This window comes from Convolutriloba macropyga, chromosome 2 (genome assembly GCF_964194025.1).
Source record: "Convolutriloba macropyga chromosome 2, txConMacr16.3, whole genome shotgun sequence".
NCBI lineage: Eukaryota > Metazoa > Xenacoelomorpha > Acoela > Convolutidae > Convolutriloba > Convolutriloba macropyga.
The window spans coordinates 47,540,374-47,560,284 of record NC_134469.1 but is presented as its reverse complement, the minus strand read 5'-3'; the positions used below and the strand labels follow the sequence as shown (position 1 = coordinate 47,560,284).

The following is a 19,911-nucleotide window of genomic DNA, read 5'->3' as shown; positions in this document are numbered from 1 at the left end:
ACATAAAACGTTGCTTGCTCGTGATTATATTGAACTCTGAACGAGAATGAATTGAGCCCACATTACGATGCAGAGGTATACCCCAAAATTTCCGCCTTAGTAAAATTGGCCCAAAAATTAGTTACATACAATGAACGAAATTAGGTGACATCCTTTGTATCTTACTTTTCGCAAAATGGGTTCCGCCAATTTTGCGAAATAAAAGAACATTCGGTGCAAAAATTAGGTAACAAATTTTGTAGCACGTTTCCGCTCAATTTAGGTATCTATTATTCGCGCGCATTTTGAGCATGCAATAAGCACTTTAATAAAGATTTAATTGAAGCCTTCAAAGTTTAAAGTGCTTTAAATACATGCTACCACAAAAACTGATTTTTTTTCGAAAAATCCCTCGCACATCAAAGACTTTGTATATCAATGTGGGACTGGCCAATTTTAATAAATAGTAATAAATAGTACTAATAAGTAGAAATAAGTAGTAATAAAGTACTATAAGTAGTAATAAAGTAGTAATAAAGTACTACTAGTAGTTATAAGTTAGGCTTAATTAAATAAATATTAATTAAGTTAGGCTTAATTGCGGATTATATGCGAAATCGAGCTACATTGCGTGCGAAATATCAATACATAAATGGAGCGGATGCGTGATACAACTCGCGCGAAGAAAAGGTTATTAAGTGTGTACTTGTATTCCGCGGCTAAATTTAGGACACTTTTGCAAACACGGGAGACGATATTCCCTTCCATTTTGCCGGTTTCTGCTAAAGTAGCTATTTTCCGCAATATTGTACCACTTTCAATGTATTAACATAGTAAAAACGAACACGAGATACACACATCGGGAATATCTGCCCGTGACGATTTGGGTATACCTCTGCACTGTAATGCACGTTAATGTTTAAAAAAACCGCGCCTATTATATTTGCAAGATTGAAAACAAATAAATTCATTGAAAAAAATCATGATTCTTCAACTGGGTCAACTAGTCAACGAGCCAAAACTGAAATTTCAGTAAATTTGCAAATTTCACACTATTTTTTTGTCATTGAAGTACGATATAATTTCCTGTGCATAATCACTAAAAAAACTCACTAAATAAAAAAACAAAAAAACTCAAAAGTGGACACACATGAGTAAAATCAAACATTCCGAAACTCTCTTACGTTACAGAGCAAACATACCAACAATTTCGTAAGTTTCAAACCAAACTTCGTATTGGTTTAGTCTTCGGGAATAGGGCAGGTTTTAAAGAGTTTTTTTAGATGAAAACGCTTTTCTTTAGAATGGCTTTTGGGTTTTGGTTTAGAAATGGTTATTTGTTTACCCATGAGCACGGCAATCCAGTCCTCGAGTCTCTTAGTGGAGTGTCCTTTGTACTTTTTGACAGTGACACCGCAGAGGAAGAGTGATATAAGGAATATATAGCAGCAGAAGTTGAGCACACACACCACCCACCCAACCTGCACTGGCCGAAGTAGACGAGGCTCGTATTTGGCTAAAGAAAAATTGATTACACACAGGCTGGCCAAGACAAGTAATAATATTCGAGTCAATTTTCTCATTCGCGTTTCTTGTCTATTATGTGTCAAGTATGTGCAAAATTAGAAAAAAATGGAGAAACTCCCTGCGAAAATGTCAACGACCGTTCAAAACCTTCATCTGAGCTGTCAAATATATTATCTAAAAATCTTCAAATTAAATTGGTAATACAAAAAGGACTATCATAATTCCTATGACTGAAAGCAAGCCATTTCGCTTTTTCTGTGTTTTATATGATCAAATCGATAACCAGGAAACAATTGTTCTCTAATTTTTGCCTAAAGTGCCGGTGAACACTAATTTTTTTTTAATTTATTTAATTTATGTTAAGTTGGCAGGGAACCTAAAATTATTAATGGCTCTGTAAGCAAAATAATAAAAACAATTGGAGGCGAATAACTTGTCTAAGTAATATGATGATCAAATGATTTCGATAAAAAAAGTTTCAATAAATCAAAATATGGTTCCTTCTAAAATTGACAAAAAGAAGTTTTTTTTTGTTTAATTGCCCCTCTTCAAATTTATCAAATCAATATTTAGAAATAGGTCTTTTCATACATCTAGTCATGTCGATCCAGATTTATTTCCGGTATAAGACCATTCGTTCGGAAATGTGTGCCAAATTTATAAGTTGGCATGAAAGGACCTGATATTTTCGAAAAGCCGATTTTTCGTTCATAAGTAATTGCCTGGCATCAAATCTTAGATCAGTTCTGTATTCAATTAACTGATTAATTCGCAAAAAAATTGTTCCTGATTTTTTTGGGAATTTCTCAAAATTGTGAGCATAGCATGCTTTATCTGCTCAATTGAGCTGTATTTCTAGAGTTACAATTTCACAGTATCCGATTTCTGTGATCAAGGAGAGTAAAACAGCCAAGCCCTGGATGTGACCGACGACAAAAGAGTTGGGCAACCATTTTGCGTACGGTATGGTACAAAATTGTGAAGGAAGTATGAAGTGGCCCTGACACTTAAAATGATCCCTTCTCTAGCGTTCAAAAAAATTGAGGAAATAGAAAAAATCTTTTGAATTGATTGTCGAGGAAATAAAAAATGATGTAGATCAACCGCATTTAGATGGTTTCGTTATTGAGAAAATAGACGAGCTTTGTTTATATTTCCGATCAAATTATATCAAGTGTCCACTATTGAACCGTCATCCTATAATCTCCCAAGAAATCTGGAATCAAAGAGAAGCAGCTATTGATGGAATTGCAAGAACAACTAATGATGTTGAGGGCTGGTTTTATGGTATACAACCCTTGTTCAATTGATCCCATCCCGGAATTTGGAAATTTTTGGCTAACTATTGATGGAATACCTCATACGGGAAAGATACCCAAAAAAGGAGAAAAATGAGAGCTTGAAAGGAAATGTAAAGAACTTGATGGAGATTTACAGGGACGAATCTGATAATCATTTTTTCAGGGCTATTGCCAGTTTGACTTTTTTTTTTAAAAAAAAATTATTGTGTTCGCGTTTTCGTGTTAACTTAAAATTGAAATCCATCGTAACCCTTTGGAGTTGTCATCTCTTTGCCCCTCACGGAGTTACGTCAAAGCGTCATATCGAACCTCATTAGGGAATTTGATCCCGGGCGCAAACCCTATTTTGAGACCCCTAATACGGAACAAAATTTCGCAACATTTAGATATGAAATTTGCACAGCGTAGCTGCTAGCAAAATTATCAATTAAGAATTTCATTATCAATTCTGTTAAACACACGTTTGAATTTCGTTTTGAATTGCTAATTTATGCCTGCTGAGAATGTAGGATTTAAAATTTAGCTTAAATCTTTTCAATTGAGCAGCACGAGTTCTTCCGTCCTCTAGACTAGGAAAGTTTTTGAACTTATTTGATTCATTGTTCTTTTAGACGCCGAAATAGATAAAAGATTTCGATGTTAGGCCAATTTTGGGGTGAATTAATTGGGCGGTTAAATGACTGAGGGGTGATTTTATAACGGAGTTCAATTACAGGGGGTTAAATAAATCGGGGTAAATAGAAGTAGAACCACTGTTTTGATGCCATGAGCAATTATAACGAGAATCTGCTTGACATGATTTTGAAATGCAGGCTTCCGGTTCAAAATAACCACTTGACATTCGCAAATATCAGGGTTTGGAACAGTTTGATTTCTCCGCAGCTTTTTTGCGGTTGTAGAACGGTGCTCTGTGAAACGCCTTGTTTATTTCCTAAGCAATATTATCTGCTGGTTTGCAGAAGTAAATTTTGTTGTTTTTTTTGAGGTCAGAGTTAGACGAAGCACCGTCAAGAAGCAGTTTTCACGATTCTTAAGTCTACTGTGAAACAGTGACTGATCAATTGAGAGTAGTGGTTAATTTTTTGCGGCAAAAATTTAACACCTAAACTTAAATGCGTCTGGTAACATTGTCAAAATGCAATCAGATAACCTCTTTACAACATAATTTTATTTTTTTGTTACAAGAAAGCAGATGAAAATTAACTGTCTATTAACGAGACTAGGTAGCAAGTCGACAAAAATAAGAAACAATGTGGCGAAGTTCAAAGATAGTCCATTTTTTAACCAAATATTTTCAAACATCTTGAAAAGATCCATCAGATTTTAACAAACGATTACTGACAAATTGACTAAAAAGTCTATAGGAAACCAACAGGACTTTTTTAAAATAGGCTAGAGTAAGCCACAGAAATGGACTAAATATGAAGAAAAACTGAAAAAAAATTCAAACTTTTTGCGAAAACAGAAATTATTGAAGTCATTAAAATCTATCGAGGTTATCTGAAAACTTTAGTTTATGGCTTTTTAGTTTAAATGTTATTTAATTGAAATCAAATAAAGAGTTATGGTAAAAAATTAAGCAAGTTCCTTTGTGCCTAATATTGAGATCTGTTATTACGCGAATTTGCTTAGAGAAGAGAAAAAGGAACACAAATGTTGATCAACAACAAACTTGACATAATTACGAAATGCAAGCTTCCTGTCCAAAATAACTACTAGATATTCGGAAGTATCAGAATTGGAACTGTGTGATTTCTCTGCCGATTTTTTGTTGTTGTAGAACAGTGCTCTGTGAAACACCCTGTTTATTTCCTAAGCAATCTGATCTGCTGTTTTGCACAAATAAAATTTGTTGTTTTCGAGGTAAGTGTTAGAAGAAGCGCTTCACGATCCTTACGTCCATTGTGAAACAATGAATGCAGATCAATTGTGAGTAACGGTGGGTGATCAAATGAAAAAAAAGACATTTTTTGAAGCCTTCTCATTTTGCTCACTCAAAGCGCCGCATTGCAAATAAAAAAAAACGATCCTAAATAAGTGGTTTTTACAAAAAAATAAGTGCAATTTGTAGTTGTGTGAAACTGCACTAACTAACTAGATCGTTTATTGTAATTAGATCACTTAACTAATTTAAAAGTATCAGATATTTAAAATTGCGGATGAAGTAATTAGAGTTTCCGAAGTGCGATTCGCAAGTGTTGATTTATAAGGAGAAAAAAAGCGCCGATAATTATCTTCAAAATCTAGCTTAAAATTACATTTAATTCCTTAGGTAACAAGGAGGCTCGTTAATGTGCTGTCGCACATGATGCTCCGACTTGAGCTCATCTGCATTTTTAATTTAACTGTCAACCAAATGAAAAGATAATCAAAAATAGATCTTTGAGTTTTAAAAAAACGTTGCATAAAGTACTAAATGAAATATATAATAACATGCTTCATTACAGCACTCACAAGATCTGCCATTAATAAGACTTCTGGAGGAAACAAAACAAATAACAATTTAAGCAAAAACAAAAAACAATTTTTTGCGGCCAAAATTTAACACCTGAATTTAAAAGCGTCTGGTAACCTTGTCAAAATGCAATCAGATAACCCCCATACTACATAAATTTACTTTTTCGTTACTAGAAAGCAGATGAAACTTTCTATTAACAAGACTGGGCAACAAGTAGACAAAAATATGAAACAATGGGGCGAAGTTCAAACACCGACTAATTTTTTTTAGCAAAATATTTTCAAACTTCTTGAAAACATCTATCAGATTTTAACGAAAGATTGTTGAACAATTGACTGAAAGGTCAATAAGAAACCAATAGAACTGGCTTTGAATAAGCTAGGCCAAGCCACAGAAACGTTCTAAAGATGAGGCAAAACTGAGAAAAATTCAGACCATTTTCGAAAACAGAAATTATTGAAGTCATTAAAGTCGATGTTATCTGAAAATTAGGCTTTGAGTTCAAATGTTGTTTAATTTAGTTGAGTTAAAGGGTTATATTGAAAAAGTAAACAAGTTCATTTGGGCCTGATTTGAAAGTTATTGATTTGTTATTACGCGAATGTACTTAAAGAAGAGAAAAAGGAACACAAATCTTGACCACCAACAAAACTTTTATAGAATCCCATACCGTCAAACAAATAAACTATCAATTACGACGTAATATCAATAAACACGGATATATTCAAATTACAAGGAAGTAGGTGGGGCCTCTCAATGATGAGAATTAGATACAAGTTACAAATATAACAACAAAAACGAAAAAACAGTTCAACACAAATAATAACATAAACTTTAGGGCTATTGGCTATAAATTTACTGCAATGAGTCTTCAATCATTCGTTTCTCCTGAGTCCTATCAGAAGAAAAATTAAAAGAACGGAAAAAATACCAAATGGAAAAAAGTGAGAGAGAAAATTGTCGAAGCCATGAGTATTGAAATCTTCAGTAAGAACTTTCAATTTTTCTAACAACATTGGGATTCTTTTTCTAACAATATCACTTAAAAGAACAACAAATATGAACAAAAATATAAAACCGACGAAGCGTTTGAGAGAAACCGTGGTATCAAGCCATTAAATTCAACAGCTTTCAACGGAAATCAATAAATAATAGGTAATAATAAGTGATGATTCCATGGGGAGGCAATAATTTGTGTCATTCAAAAAGCAGCATTAAGATGTCACAGAAAATAGTATGACATTGATATTGACAACAAGTACTGGAAAAAACCGAAAAATGAGTAGAAAAGTGGGAGAAGACAGTGTCGAAGCAATTAAAACCATAAGTTTTTCTCATGAAAATTTATCTGTGACCAATTGAATGTCTTCTCTGAGCCAATACGAACTGCCAATAATAGTATAACATGATGACGTTTCAAAAAAACCAAATTTAGGAAACAAATATCCAAAAAATTTTGAAAAAGTGTGAAAAGTCAAGGCATCGATCTCATAAAGACAATAGTTTAAAAGACTATTTTTCAAGCCTTAACAGCCATTATCTGTCCACTCATATTTCTACATAGACTCAGCTTATTCATTATAGGACTTATCCCATTTTCAGTCCTTTAGTCTATGCCATGGGACGACAAATTTTTTTGAAATCTGAAATAAAAACCAAAACTTTACAAAACTTTTTTGAAATCTAAAATAAAAACCAAAAATTTACAAAACTCACAGTCGGAGCCATAGAAAAATTTGTGAATCCATGAAAACAAAATATTTGTTGGCTGTTCATCAATTGAATGTAAATGAGGTTTTATTTTAACAGAACCTTGATTTGAAAAGTGATTAGTCACTAATTGACTTGAAAAAAAATTGAAAACGTTTTTAAAACAACAGCTTTCAAAAGAAATCGAAATTTGTGATATTCCCTATTAGACCAAATTTTTGTTTTTGGTTTTTATCTGTAAGAAACAGAAAACTGTTTGAATTGCAACCTGAAATGTAATTGCGAAATAATATTTCTTCAGAAAAAATCTTATTTTGATCAAAAATTACGCTACAGATGAACAATATCATGTCAAACATCATTTGTTCACACAAAATTTAGAACCTCAACAAATCTTTGAAAAAAAGAAAAAGAAAATAAAAAATTTGCTTCTGAATCCTACGCTGGACAAGCTTATTGTTGATGCCACTCACATTTCTCTCCGATGAATATCTCGATCGGCCATATTTATGTGAACAAAAAAAAGCATTTGGGTTGCGGTTGTTCAAAAATCTCAGTGAAACCGAAACAACACAGACTGGTTCTCTAGTTTTACGTCGGCCTGGTTCCTCACTGTTTTCGATTGACTAATATTCTCGTCGAAGAAATTAGTCGCTCGAAACAATTAAGTACTATATTAATAATATTGATTGAAGTTAAAAAAATCCTTTGTGATAACATATGTTCACGCTTGTCCTGAAATTTGTAAGGCTTCAGCTAGTGTGAATGAGGTTGCTAACTTCTTTTGAAGAAAACTCAACTATCTTTAAACACGAAAGATCCTAAGATCTAGCAAAACTTAGCAAAAAGACTAAAATTGTTGAAGAATCAATTTATAGTCTAATCTGAGAGCAATTTGCTCCTGGTAACAGTTTCCATTAGTCCTAAATACAATATTGTCGCACTATTCCAACAATTGAGCTGAAGTAGAAAAAAAATAAATATCTTTATAATATCATTGCTACTTGTTTCTGATTCGTTAACCAAATAAAGTGATTTTGGTCTTTATTCACATAATAAATGTCAAATTACTGCAATTTTTTTTGTTGACAAAAGCACATGGATGGTTATGTCAGAGCGGCAACAGTAAGAATATAAAACAGCTAACCAGATGATTTTTGTTGCAGTAGAAAGAAAAGCGCTCCTGTCAAAAATGAGACTGACTTACAGTTCGCAGAAACAGGATTAAGACCGATTTATGTTATAAAATTTTAAAAAGAATTTTTTTTAAGCCTTAACAGTCGTTAACTGTCCAGTCATATTACTACATAGGCTCACTTTATTCAGTTCAGGAAGCCTATTGCCTTTTTCATTCGTTGAGTCTGTGCCATAAGACTACAAAAATTTGTTAAAATCTTTAAAAGAAATCCAAAACTTCAATAAAAATTACAAAAACTGAGAGTAGGAGCTATAGAAAAAAGTGAAAAGTGCGATTCCTTGTAAAGAAAAGATTTGTTTGTTGTTTATCATTCGAACATAAATGAGGTTTTCCATTAACAGAACCTTGATTCGAAATGTGACTAATCTATAAATAAGTTGAAAAAAAAATTAAAAAATTGAAAACGTTTTAAAAAAACAACTCTCCAAAGAAACCATTTTGTTCGAAATTTAACTTCCCTATGCGACCAAGACTAGACTTTTTTTTACTTTTTGTCAGTAAGAAGACAAAAAATTGTTTTATTTGCAACCTCAAAGTTAATTTTGAGTTAATATTTCTTTAGAAAAGATCTTATTTTGAACAAAAATTACGCTACAGATGAACAAAATCATGTCAAACAGCACGTCTTCATCATAAAAAGTATCGTACTTCAGTAAATTTTCGAAAAAATGAAACTCCAAAGAATCTTTTTAATTCCGATTCCTACAATGTACGAGCTTTTTAACGATAGCACTCACAGTTATCTACGATGAAAATCACGTTCGCCCAAAATTGTCTGAACAAAAAATTCTTTTGTGTTGCTGCTGCTTCAGAATCTCAGCGGAACCGAAATATCACTGCCTGGTTCTCGGGCTTTACACCGGCTGGGTTCCTCACTAGATTCGATTGACTAATAATCTCGTCGAAACAATAAGTCGCTCGGACGTATTAAAGAAGTGAAAATGAAGTACATTTTTCCGATAAATAGTAGAATCGCAAAGTGTCTCTCCGATAGTTGAAATTGCAGTTGCGATTTTCCTTGATTTTTTAAGGTTTGCTACTTGTTCTACTAGCCATTTGAGTGTTTTCTTCTTTTCGCCCACATTTCGTTCGATTTGCGCATAAAAACTATTCAAATAATTGGGCTTCAGGTGTTGCTTCTGTTGTTGTTTGTTTTTTCAAGATCATTGTAAGTCTCAGAAAAACATCAATTTGCTCTTTTTGCAGACACTGTTTTATTCTGAGCCAGGTGACTTTTTAATCAGTAAGATGTCTGTCAAATGTTTTGAGCACTTCAGCTTGCTCATCATCTAGTCTCTCTAGCTGGCCAGACATTTTATTGACAGCCGTTTTTGATTGTCTATCGGGGCTGTTTTCAGCTATCATAAGGGCTTCGTTCTGTTCAACCAAATCGAATTGAAGATTCGTTGCTGTTCGTTTTGTTGTCCGGATCGGCAGACCAAATGTTGCGGCTGTTCAGGAATCTCAGTGGAATCGAAATATCAAAGCTTGGTTTTTCAGCTTTACGCCAGCCTGGTTCTCCTTTGAGTTCGATTGACTATTAATCTCGTCAAATCGATTAGTTGCTCGGACGTTTTTAATTACTGTTTTTTATATTAAAATTTCTTAGTGGTAATCTATGTTCAACCTCGTGCTGAATTTTGTAAGTCTTCAGCCAGTGTTAATGATGTTGCTAACTTCTTGTCAAGAAAGCTAAACTTAAAAGTCGAAATTTCTTAAGATCCAGCAAAACTTAGCAAAATCATTAAAATTGTCAAAGAATCAAAGTATAGTCTAATCTGAGAGCCATCTGCTCTTGGTAATAGTTTCCAACAGTTCTAATTTCAATATGGTCATTCAAGCAATTAAGTTAGAGTAAAAAATCAAATAACTATCATTCACTACATCATTGCTTCTTGTTTCTAATTGTTTAATAAAGTAAAGTGATTTAGGTCACTGTTTACATAGCCAATGTCAAATTACTGCAATATTTACTTTTTTGACATAAGCATGGATGATTATTACGTAACTCTAAACGACTCGAATGTTGGCTATTTGACCATTAATGACCGTCTAAAGTATCACAGAATCAACAGTTTAAGAATTTTAACAATAAATGACAATTTTTTGAAACTGCAAATTTTGCACGAAATAATTCTTAATAGACAGACTTGTGGGTTTGATGCCATAACGTTCGATGGGTCCATGAATAGCTTAGAGGTTACCCTAACCGTGAGCCATAACGGGTTCCTCAAGTTTTAACTTTCCACAAGAAGAGGGGGTGTACAAAATTTGGGTTTGATTTTCCAAAAAGTTTTTCAGTTTTGACCAAATTTGGGTTTTGACAATTTCTAAGTTTTTTCAGTTTCAAAAAATATTTCTTGCTGTCGGATGGCTCTTGTTGCTGATTTAACGTAGCGCCAACATCGCTGGCCCTGTTTTCGATCTCGGCAACACCAGTGTAGCAAACTGGCGCTCACTGGAGGGCATAAATTCCACTCTTTTTAATAGGAAGTGATTTGGTGAAAATGCTGTCAGGTCTTCGGGGTCGTCACTTACTGCTGTCAGAGGTCTTGCGGTGACTGTTTGCTCTACAAGATACATCGTAGTGCTGAGTACGTCGTCTTCGCATCGGTTGTCCAAGATTGCAATCATGAGTATCTTGCAACTTTGATCTAGTCGCTACCAGATTCCACACAATTGGAACTCCAGGTGGATTGAATTTCTAAACGACCTTTTCTCAGCTATGTCACTCTCAATCTTAGCGTTGTCCCTCTCAATCATGGCTGCTTTCAGCTCGCTGGCTGCTCCAACGAAATTTTCCATTGTTACTGATGATGGCGTTTGCGTAACCACGTTTTGCTATGCATCTTTTTACTGCAGCTAGACAAGACTCGGTGTCCAATGACCGCAACTTTGATATGTACTGATCTGGTTGTTAGACAAGTGAAGAAGCAATACCATGTTTTCAGTGAATGTCGTAGGAATTTGCCTTAAAGGGACCAAAATAATCAACTTCAGCATGGGTAAATGTTAACTCATTCTCTTGAAGTTGTTCTCGGCGTAGATCTGCCATCGGAGGATGAATTGGATTGGCGTTCCTGTGGCTGCATTTGACACATGTCGATTCGATTTTCCTTAACGCATTTCTTAATCCGATCTTCCAGTACACTTGTAGGAGCATGTTTATCACATAGTCTGTGCTGTGCCTTCGTGTAGGTTGCCACGATGCGCTCTCTCCCACAGAAGGTGTACGGCTGTCAAAAGGTTTGTATGTTTTGCTGTCAAAAGTAACGGATGTTTTGCATTATTATCAAGATTAGAATGTTTTACTCGAAACATTCGCTCGAATTCTTCCACCTTCTTCCTTAAAGGGGTGACAATTTGGCAATGTTCAATGATTTTGGGATTTCTTTGCTATTTGTTGTCGACTTCGAAACATTCGGGAAACTTTCGTTTTTAACAAATCGATACAAAATTTGTTTTGCTTGTTGGATCTTATCTACTTTTAGGGATCCCGTCAGCTTTGTTTTGAACCTGATGCAGTAGGCAATAAAGTTTTAATTCAGTTGAAGCTACTGTTCTTTCTCCAGTTGAATAATTGGTCTAGTTTTGTTTCTCCCTGGCTCTAGTTTTGCTAGCTTGCTCAGTTTCAATTTTGTTCACTTGGCACCACGGCATTGGCCACTTTTCGCCATCTGTTCGGAGTCATGTCCGCCAGTTTAACCCTCCGGACACCTTGAGGGCTTCGATGGATTTTCCTCCTGTGCCAATATACTCAGAGTAGTTTTCAATGCCTTCGACATGTCTCCAATATTTCATAGAGAAGTTTTCCAGTATTTCTGCTGCTCTGTTAGCAAGGAACAATTGTTGTTTCTTGTGCGCTGCTTGTAGCTACTGTAGGACCGAGGATGAGTTGGTCAAATAGTAGATGTTGTTAAATTTTACATCATGTTTACTGAGTATCTGCTTTCTGAATTGGACTCCTTAAGCTGCGGCTTGCAGTTCGGTTTTGTCATATGTCTGATTGGTGCCACACGTAGGTAAGGTGTCACATAGGTAAGTTTTGCTGCTGATTCGTCTTCCAGATATGCCGCTAAGCACACTGCTTCTTCTGACTCGTTTGCCAAAATGTGGAGTCCCAAATTCCGTTTTCAAAATAAATTCGATTTATCGACATCATCCTCATTTCTCTCAACTCAGAGCAGCAGTCACTGAACAGTTTTGAGTGTTCGACTGAACACTCTCCGTCCCATGCTTTTTTTTATTACTACCAAAAAGTTTTAAAGTATAGACCGCATCCTATTCGTGAAGGATTAGCATATCCCAAGTGGGTCTAAGATTGCTGGGACATAAGGATAGGACAATTCTCTAAGTTTTTTTCGCCAGATCTTCCTGCTAAGTTATTATGATACTGTCCGTGTCTAAACTCCAATTAAGTTAAAGGGTTGAGGTTGATTGTATTTTGGCCTCGAAAGTTTTCACAACTTTCGTTGATCTGTCTACATATGGGATTTGTGACTTGACTTCTTCGTCACTTGCTATCCATTTCTTCAAATCGAATCCACCTTTGCTGAGGAGAATTTGAACTTTTTGGTAGATTTTGGCTGCTTCTTGAGTTGTTCCGACTGACTTGAGGAAGTAGACCGTGTAAAAGTTCCAATGGACAATTTTTACAAGATTTTCGTCGTCTTTCGCGTTATCTTTTGCCACTTGATGCAAAGCGTAAAATGCACAAGTCGGCGAGCTCTTCTCCCCAAAAGCGTGTCGTGTCTACTCTTACACTTCTATCCTATGCTCTGTATCCTCTCGCCAGGGAAGTAGTGATCATCGGCTGTCATGACTTGGGACAGCAACTTGGAGAAACATCGCTTCTATGTCGGCTAAAAGCGCAATTTGTTGTTCTCGGAAGTGAAAAATAATTCCGATCAAGCTTTTCAACAGGTCTGGTCCAGATAGCAGTTTGTCATTCAGGGCCACAACAAGATACTTTGATGCTGAGTTGCATACTATTCTTACTTTCTCGGGTTTATGCGGGTTGATGACAAGACGATATGGCAAATACCATTCAGGCTTGTCTCTGGTTCCAGACAGCTCATTTTTGTCAACATGGGGAAATAACCAAATTGAACGTCAGTGTCAATGCTTTCCTGATAACGTTTAAAACGTGTCATCTTTCTGTAGGTGTCATTCTAGGGACTTGAGTTGTCCCAGAGCAGAGTAGAAGAGAACTTCGTGTCTTTCACTAATGAATCAATTTGTTTGGTCCATTTTTTATTGTATTCTGTTCATTTTTCAAATAACCGGCGATATCAAAGTTTGAGGCGTAGGACTCGCTCGATGTCCCACAACTTACTCAACTGTCTTGCTATCTTGGCCTCTGATAGTGAATTTGCTTTTGTAGCAAGAGTTGCTGCTTGCTTCGCTGGTAGAAGCCCACTTTAGGCCCATCCTATTTTCGATTTCACTGTCCTCGGTGCAGCTTTATTGTCCTTCTTCTTGAATTCTAATGGGTGATGGATGCGTAGCAGTCTTGTCCAAATATTACTTTAATTTTGTTTAGATTGTTGCTCTAATTTGGCAAATTCTTCAAATCTGGATAACGATCCTTTGCGTATCTACAATCTGGTCAACCAACTTCAGATTCTCATGGAAATAAAATTGCACAGTTGTCAATAGTCGAGATTTATTGAGTGCTGAAACAGCTATGGGCACTATTTCCGTTTTGAAATCCTTTGATCCGTGGACTCATGCCACTGACGAAGACGCTTTTCGGCCTTGCAGGCGCAGTGCAGATTTGATTAATTTATCCACGAATGACATTGAAGATACCGTATCGCACATTGTCAGCACGCTGAGGTTTAGATCACCATTCACTAATTTAATGCTCAATATTGGGCGTCCTCCTTGCTTGATATTTGTTACTACTGCTGTCGTGGCGTCAGAGCAAACTGTTGTAGCCTACTTATGTGAAAAGGCACTATGTAACAATTTGTTGTGTCGACGTACACAATTGAACTCACTGCAGGTTCTAATTTTGCAATCCTTTGTCTGATGGTCAGGTCTCAAGCAATTGAAACACAGTCTGCACTTCTGCACTTGTTCTCATCGTTCATTCAGCTTCATTGAAATTATTTTCTGGCAACTACAGATGGCGTGCTGTCCATGTTTGAATGAACATTTTGAATTGATTGGTTTCCAAGAATTATCAGCGTTTGATGCATTATTTTTGGTTTTTCGCGGCTTGGAGACTAAGAGTTTGTTTGAGATAATAAATCTTCAATTACGAAAGCTGTTGATTCATTCTTAGCAGTCTTTGAATACAATCGAGTTTGCTGGTAGTAATCGATTATGTGCCAATTAAGTGTCGATTAGGTGTCGTAACTTCCTCCGATTCCAAGTCATGCTGGAATCCAAGTCGAGTCAAGACGTTAACTGTGTTTGTGACTACCTTTGCAGAAGGAAGAGCGCCACTGGAGTTGTCGTGTCTAACTGGAGGGTGACTGTATAACTCCATTAACTTGAGTTTTGTTGATCCTCTCGGACCAACACTTGGTTGGTAAATTATTTTTGGGGTAATTTGGCTCACTGATGTTTGCTTTTGGCTCTCCATAGATCTGTTGCGAGAGTTGTGCTTGAGACTCTGGCTTCTCTGCCTGTTCTGGAAAACTGACGTTCGTTGTTGCTGAAACGTTGTCTAAGGCAACTGTTTTTCGTTTGTGTCACCCTGATTGTATTAGGGATTTCTAGCTTCATGAAAATAATCGAGTCTTGCAGTTGCGTTGAGAAAAATCTTACACCCGATTGGAAGAGCGGGGTTTGTTTTCGGGTAGGCGCTGAAACATTTTCTATCTTTGTCCTGTGTGGCATCCTAGGAGGGCCAATCAGAACATTAGAAGATAGTGGTCTGCTCAGCTTGCCGCCGTTTTTTCTAGCTTGCGTCTTGATACAACACTTTCTAAGTTGTTTGCCTGCGACCCAGATGCTCTTGAACTACCGTTTCTCAGTTCAATTTCATCGCCGGCTTCAGCTCTCCTTCTTTCTTTTTCAAGGGTTCGCACATGCTGTCGCAGACGTAGTTGGTCTTCTTGTGGTTTCTGTTGTTAATTAATTCTTTCTGCCGTCGACGTAGTTCAACTTTTTCAAGTTCGATTTCTAAATGATTTTGACGTTCTCGCAATTGATTTTCTGCTTCTGTGTTAGTTCTTAGATTTGCGAGATCAATTTCATCAATTTTTTGCCTTCTCAATGAACGCGAGTTGTCAGTACTGGGTTCTTTCTTGCTGCAGTGTGTAGCAGAATGCTCGGAACAGACCTCAACATTCCATTTGACGTTAACTATTGTTCCACTTCCTTTATCAATTACAATCTCAAACGAATCCTTATAACCAACCTATGTGGATGACACTAAGATGTTTGATTTCCACTCTCTGCGGTTTGCTGGTACTGTTTTAGCATGATTCAATGATAATCTTTAGTCTTGCTTAAGGCCGTCAGCCAATCCGTAGCTGTATCTTACATCACAATTCGTTTAATTTCGGCGTAACCTGAATCTAATTTCGTTACTAACTGTTCCAGTTTGCTACACACTGCTTGCTTGCGAGAGTCGTCCAAATTTACTGTTCCCAACACCTCATCGCGCTTCTCCGCTTCAAAATAAATTGAAGTGCAATTTTCCGCTAAGTTGTAGAATCGCAAAGTTTCTTTCCTATAGTTAATAACACAGCTGCGATTTTCCTCAATTTCTCCAAGGTTTGCTATTTGTTTGACTATCCTTTTGTGTTTTCATTTTTTCGCCCACATTTCTTTCGGTGTCCGCATCGAAACTATCCAAATACTTGGGCTTCAGGTGTTGCCTACTTTGCTGTCTGTTTTTCTCAAGATCATCGTCAATTTCAAAGAAACATCGATATGCTCTGTCTGCATACACGGTATAATTTTGAGCCAGGTGACCTTTCACATCAATAAGATGACTGTCAAATGTTTTGAGCAATTCAGCTTGCTCACTTTTTAGTCTCTTTAGCTGGCCTGACATTTTGTTTTCAGCCGTTTTTGGGGCTCTTTTCAGCTATCGTAAGGGTTTCGTTCTGTTCAACCAAATCGAATTGACGACTCGTTGCTGTTCGATATGTTGTCCGGATCGGTGGACCAAATGTTGCTGCTGCTCAAGAATCTCAGTGGAATTGAAAAATCAAAGCCTGGTTCTTGCGCTTTACGCCAGCCTGGTTCTTCACTGTGTTCGACTAATGTCGAAATCTCGTCAAAACAGTTAGTCGCGCGGACATATTAACTGACTGTAAATTTATTTTTAACTGAAATTAAGAAAAATTTTTGTGATAACCTATATTCAACCTCGTGCTGAAGTTTGTAAAACTTCAGCCAGTGTTAATGATGTTGCTAGTTTCTTGTCAAGAAAGCTGAATTAACATAAAAATTGAAATTTTTAAGATCTAGCAGAACTTAGCAAAGAGACTAAAATTGTTGAAGAATCAAATTATAGTCTAATCTGAGAGCCAAGTCCAAGTGCTCTTGGGAACAGTTTCCAACAGTTACAATATTGTCGCATCATTCAAACAATTGGGTTAAATTAAATAATGACTGAAATTAAGAACTGAAATTAAGAAATTTTTAACTGAAATTAAGAAAAATTTTTGTGATAACCAATATTCAACCTCGTGCTGAAGTTTGTAAGACTTCAGCCAGTGTTAATGATGTTGCTAGTTTCTTGTCAAGAAAGCTGAATTAACTTAAAAATTGAAATTTTTAAGATCTAGCAGAACTTAGCAAAGAGACTAAAATTGTTGAAGAATCAAATTATAGTCTAATCTGAGAGCCAAGTCCAAGTGCTCTTGGGAACAGTTTCCAACAGTTACAATATTGTCGCATCATTCAAACAATTGGGTTAAATTAAATAATGACTGAAATTAAGAACTGAAATTAAGAAATTTTTAACTGAAATTAAGAAAAATTTTTGTGATAACCTATATTCAACCTCGTGCTGAAGTTTGTAAGACTTCAGCCAGTGTTAATGATGTTGCTAGTTTCTTGTCAAGAAAGCTGAATTAACTTAAAAATTGAAATTTTTAAGATCTAGCAGAACTTAGCAAAGAGACTAAAATTGTTGAAGAATCAAATTATAGTCTAATCTGAGAGCCAAGTGCTCTTGGGAACAGTTTCCAACAGTTACAATATTGTCGCATCATTCAAACAATTGGGTTAAATTAAATAATGAAATAAATCTCATTTATAACATAATTGCTACTCCTATCCGATTGGTTAATTAAGTAAAGTGATTTAGGTTATTGTTCACCTAGTTAATGTCAAATTAATGCGATATTTAATTTTGTTATCAAAAGCACCGTTGGTTATGTCATAACGGAAATAATTAGGATATAAAACAGCTAACCAGATTATTCTGGTTGAAGTACAAAGAAAATGGGTCCTGTCAAAAGTAAAATTGACTTAAAGTTCGCAGAAACAAGTTTAAGATCACTTATTGTTACAAATATAATTTTTTCAAAAGATTGTTTTTAAAGACTTAACAGCCAATAGCTGTCCACTCAAATTACTTCATAGGCTTACTTTATTCTCTTTAGGTAATCTATCGCCTTTTCAGTCATTGAGTCTATGCCATAGGACTGCAAAATTTTATTAAAATCTGCAAAAGAAATCCAAAACTTCATTAAAAATTACAAAAACTTCAATAAAAATCACAAAATTGCATTAGGAGCCATGAAAAAAATGTGTGATTCCTTGAAAACGAAATATTTTTTTCATTAAAAATTTTTTCATTAACAGATCCTTGATTTGAAATTTGACTAGTTGACATGAAAAAGTGACACTAATTGACTTGAAAAAAAAACAAAAAAAAATTGAAAATTTTTTAAAATGTTAACTCTCAAATAAAACCCAATTATTTTGAAATCCAACTTCCCTATGAAACCGATACTAGCCTTCTTTATAGCTTTTAGTCTGGTAGAAACACAAAATTGCTTCATTTGCAACCTAAAATTTAACTTTCAATATATTTTGTTAAAGAAAAAAATCTTAATTTGAACAAAAACTACGTTAAAAGGGAACAAAATCATGCCAAACATCTCGTGTTCACACAGAATTTTATACCTCAATATCTCTTCGAAAAAAACGAAATTCAAAAGAATCTTTTTAATTCCGAACTCTGCGCTGGACGAACTTTTTAATGATACCACTCACATTTCTCTACGGTGAATATATCGATCGGCCAAAATTTTCTGAACAAAAAAACCATTAGATTATATTGTCCCCCCCGTGTCGGAACAATTAATGTTTGGAGTTTGATGTTTCTCTTATATGAGATAGGGCGTAAACCTTGCGTACATTTGAGAGAAATCTTTCCTTTGTACAAAACCGCAGAGGAAACATTAACTTGCAGTGTTACAGTGTATGCCAACTTTATTGATTATTTGAGAAAATTTTTTGGGCATTTTTGAAAATAATTACTGGCCATTTAATTTTCCAACTTTTTTCATTTCTTTTAAACTTTGAGTTATTCTCACGCTGAATCGTTTATTCTGTAAATTTGCTGGTGTGCTCTAAACAATGAATTAAATATTACCACTAAAATGTTACAGTTCAAAATGCCCAAAACTAGATATTGTTTTCTGCATTAAAACTTCTCTGATGAAAAAAATTTTAACAGCCATTAGAAAAATAAAATTCCGACAACTGGATTTTTTGTTTATGTTGTTTAACATAATTTCAACATTTTCCAGACCACACGCTCAATACAGCAAAAACAAACTAAAAAGCCAGGATTCTACAACTGTTCGACAATTGTATTCGACAATTGGTAATAACATGTAGACATTACCTTGCAATGATTGCAATGTTGACCGCTAATTATCACACAATTTGAGTCCTTTTAGAACTAATATTTGTATGAAATTGATATATTGACTATCTAATGAATGTATTTTTTTTTTGTATATGATTTTTCCAATTTTGTATTTTTTTATTCATTCCTGTTCATCGACATTTTTTTATCTCCTTGTAGTACTTGAATGAAAAACAAGCGAAATTACGCTACACCAATTTCTAAAGGAATCTGAAGTCGATGGGTTCAGATTTTAAGCGCTTTTATTGGTATCACTTTTGTATCTCTCTCAGGGATACCGACAGGCTAAAATTGTCTAAAAAATGTCGGACTGTCTTTAAATTTGTAACCCCAATTGATGGATGGTTGGAATAATAGGTTTTTCATTCTTGTACCTAACTCTGAGATGTTGGCGAAAGCAAACCCATAAATCCCGATAGTTCCTTGCAGAACAAGAACCACCGATATGTATAACAAGGTCCAGATAACTAATGGGTAATAACGATTCTTCATTATAAATCTAGCAGCAGATTTGTTCTCAATTAACTAACTGAAAAACTATTTCTTCTGCAGTTTACAATTTCTGAGCAATTATTCAATTCATCTAAGCAAAATTCTCAGCTACACAATTTTAAGAGTTGTGTATTTACTATACACACATGTAATGTTTTAAAGACAACAACTAATAAAAATTTGCTTGCCGAAGTTTTAGTTGTATTACGTGTAGAAAATGGTCATAAAGCACAAATGGTCATAAATCGAGAACTATATTACGATAGAAATGAGTTGGCTCAGTTTGAAGTTAGCGTTCAAAAGCAGTTCTAGATCAGCCTGTCAATACTACTAACTGGGTCCCGAATGAGGTTATATTCTATGTTGTCACCTCTCAATTCACCAGGAGACTTCT

At 35.2% G+C, this 19,911-nt stretch overlaps 1 protein-coding gene across 2 annotated transcripts in view; it reads right to left on the bottom strand.

Annotated features, from left to right (window-relative positions):
- Window positions 1-19,641, bottom strand: part of LOC142335319 (uncharacterized) — a 63,704-nt gene extending 44,063 nt beyond the window's left edge. For both annotated transcript variants that reach the window (XM_075383765.1, XM_075383767.1), the window contains exons 1-2: window positions 19,400-19,641; window positions 1,325-1,495 (exon numbers count right to left, since the gene is read on the bottom strand). In XM_075383765.1, coding sequence (XP_075239880.1) covers window positions 1,325-1,495; window positions 19,400-19,517 — 289 coding nt within the window. In that variant the 5' untranslated portion in view covers window positions 19,518-19,641. The remainder of the gene's footprint in view (window positions 1-1,324; window positions 1,496-19,399) is intronic.
- Between the last annotated feature and the right edge of the window lie 270 nt (window positions 19,642-19,911).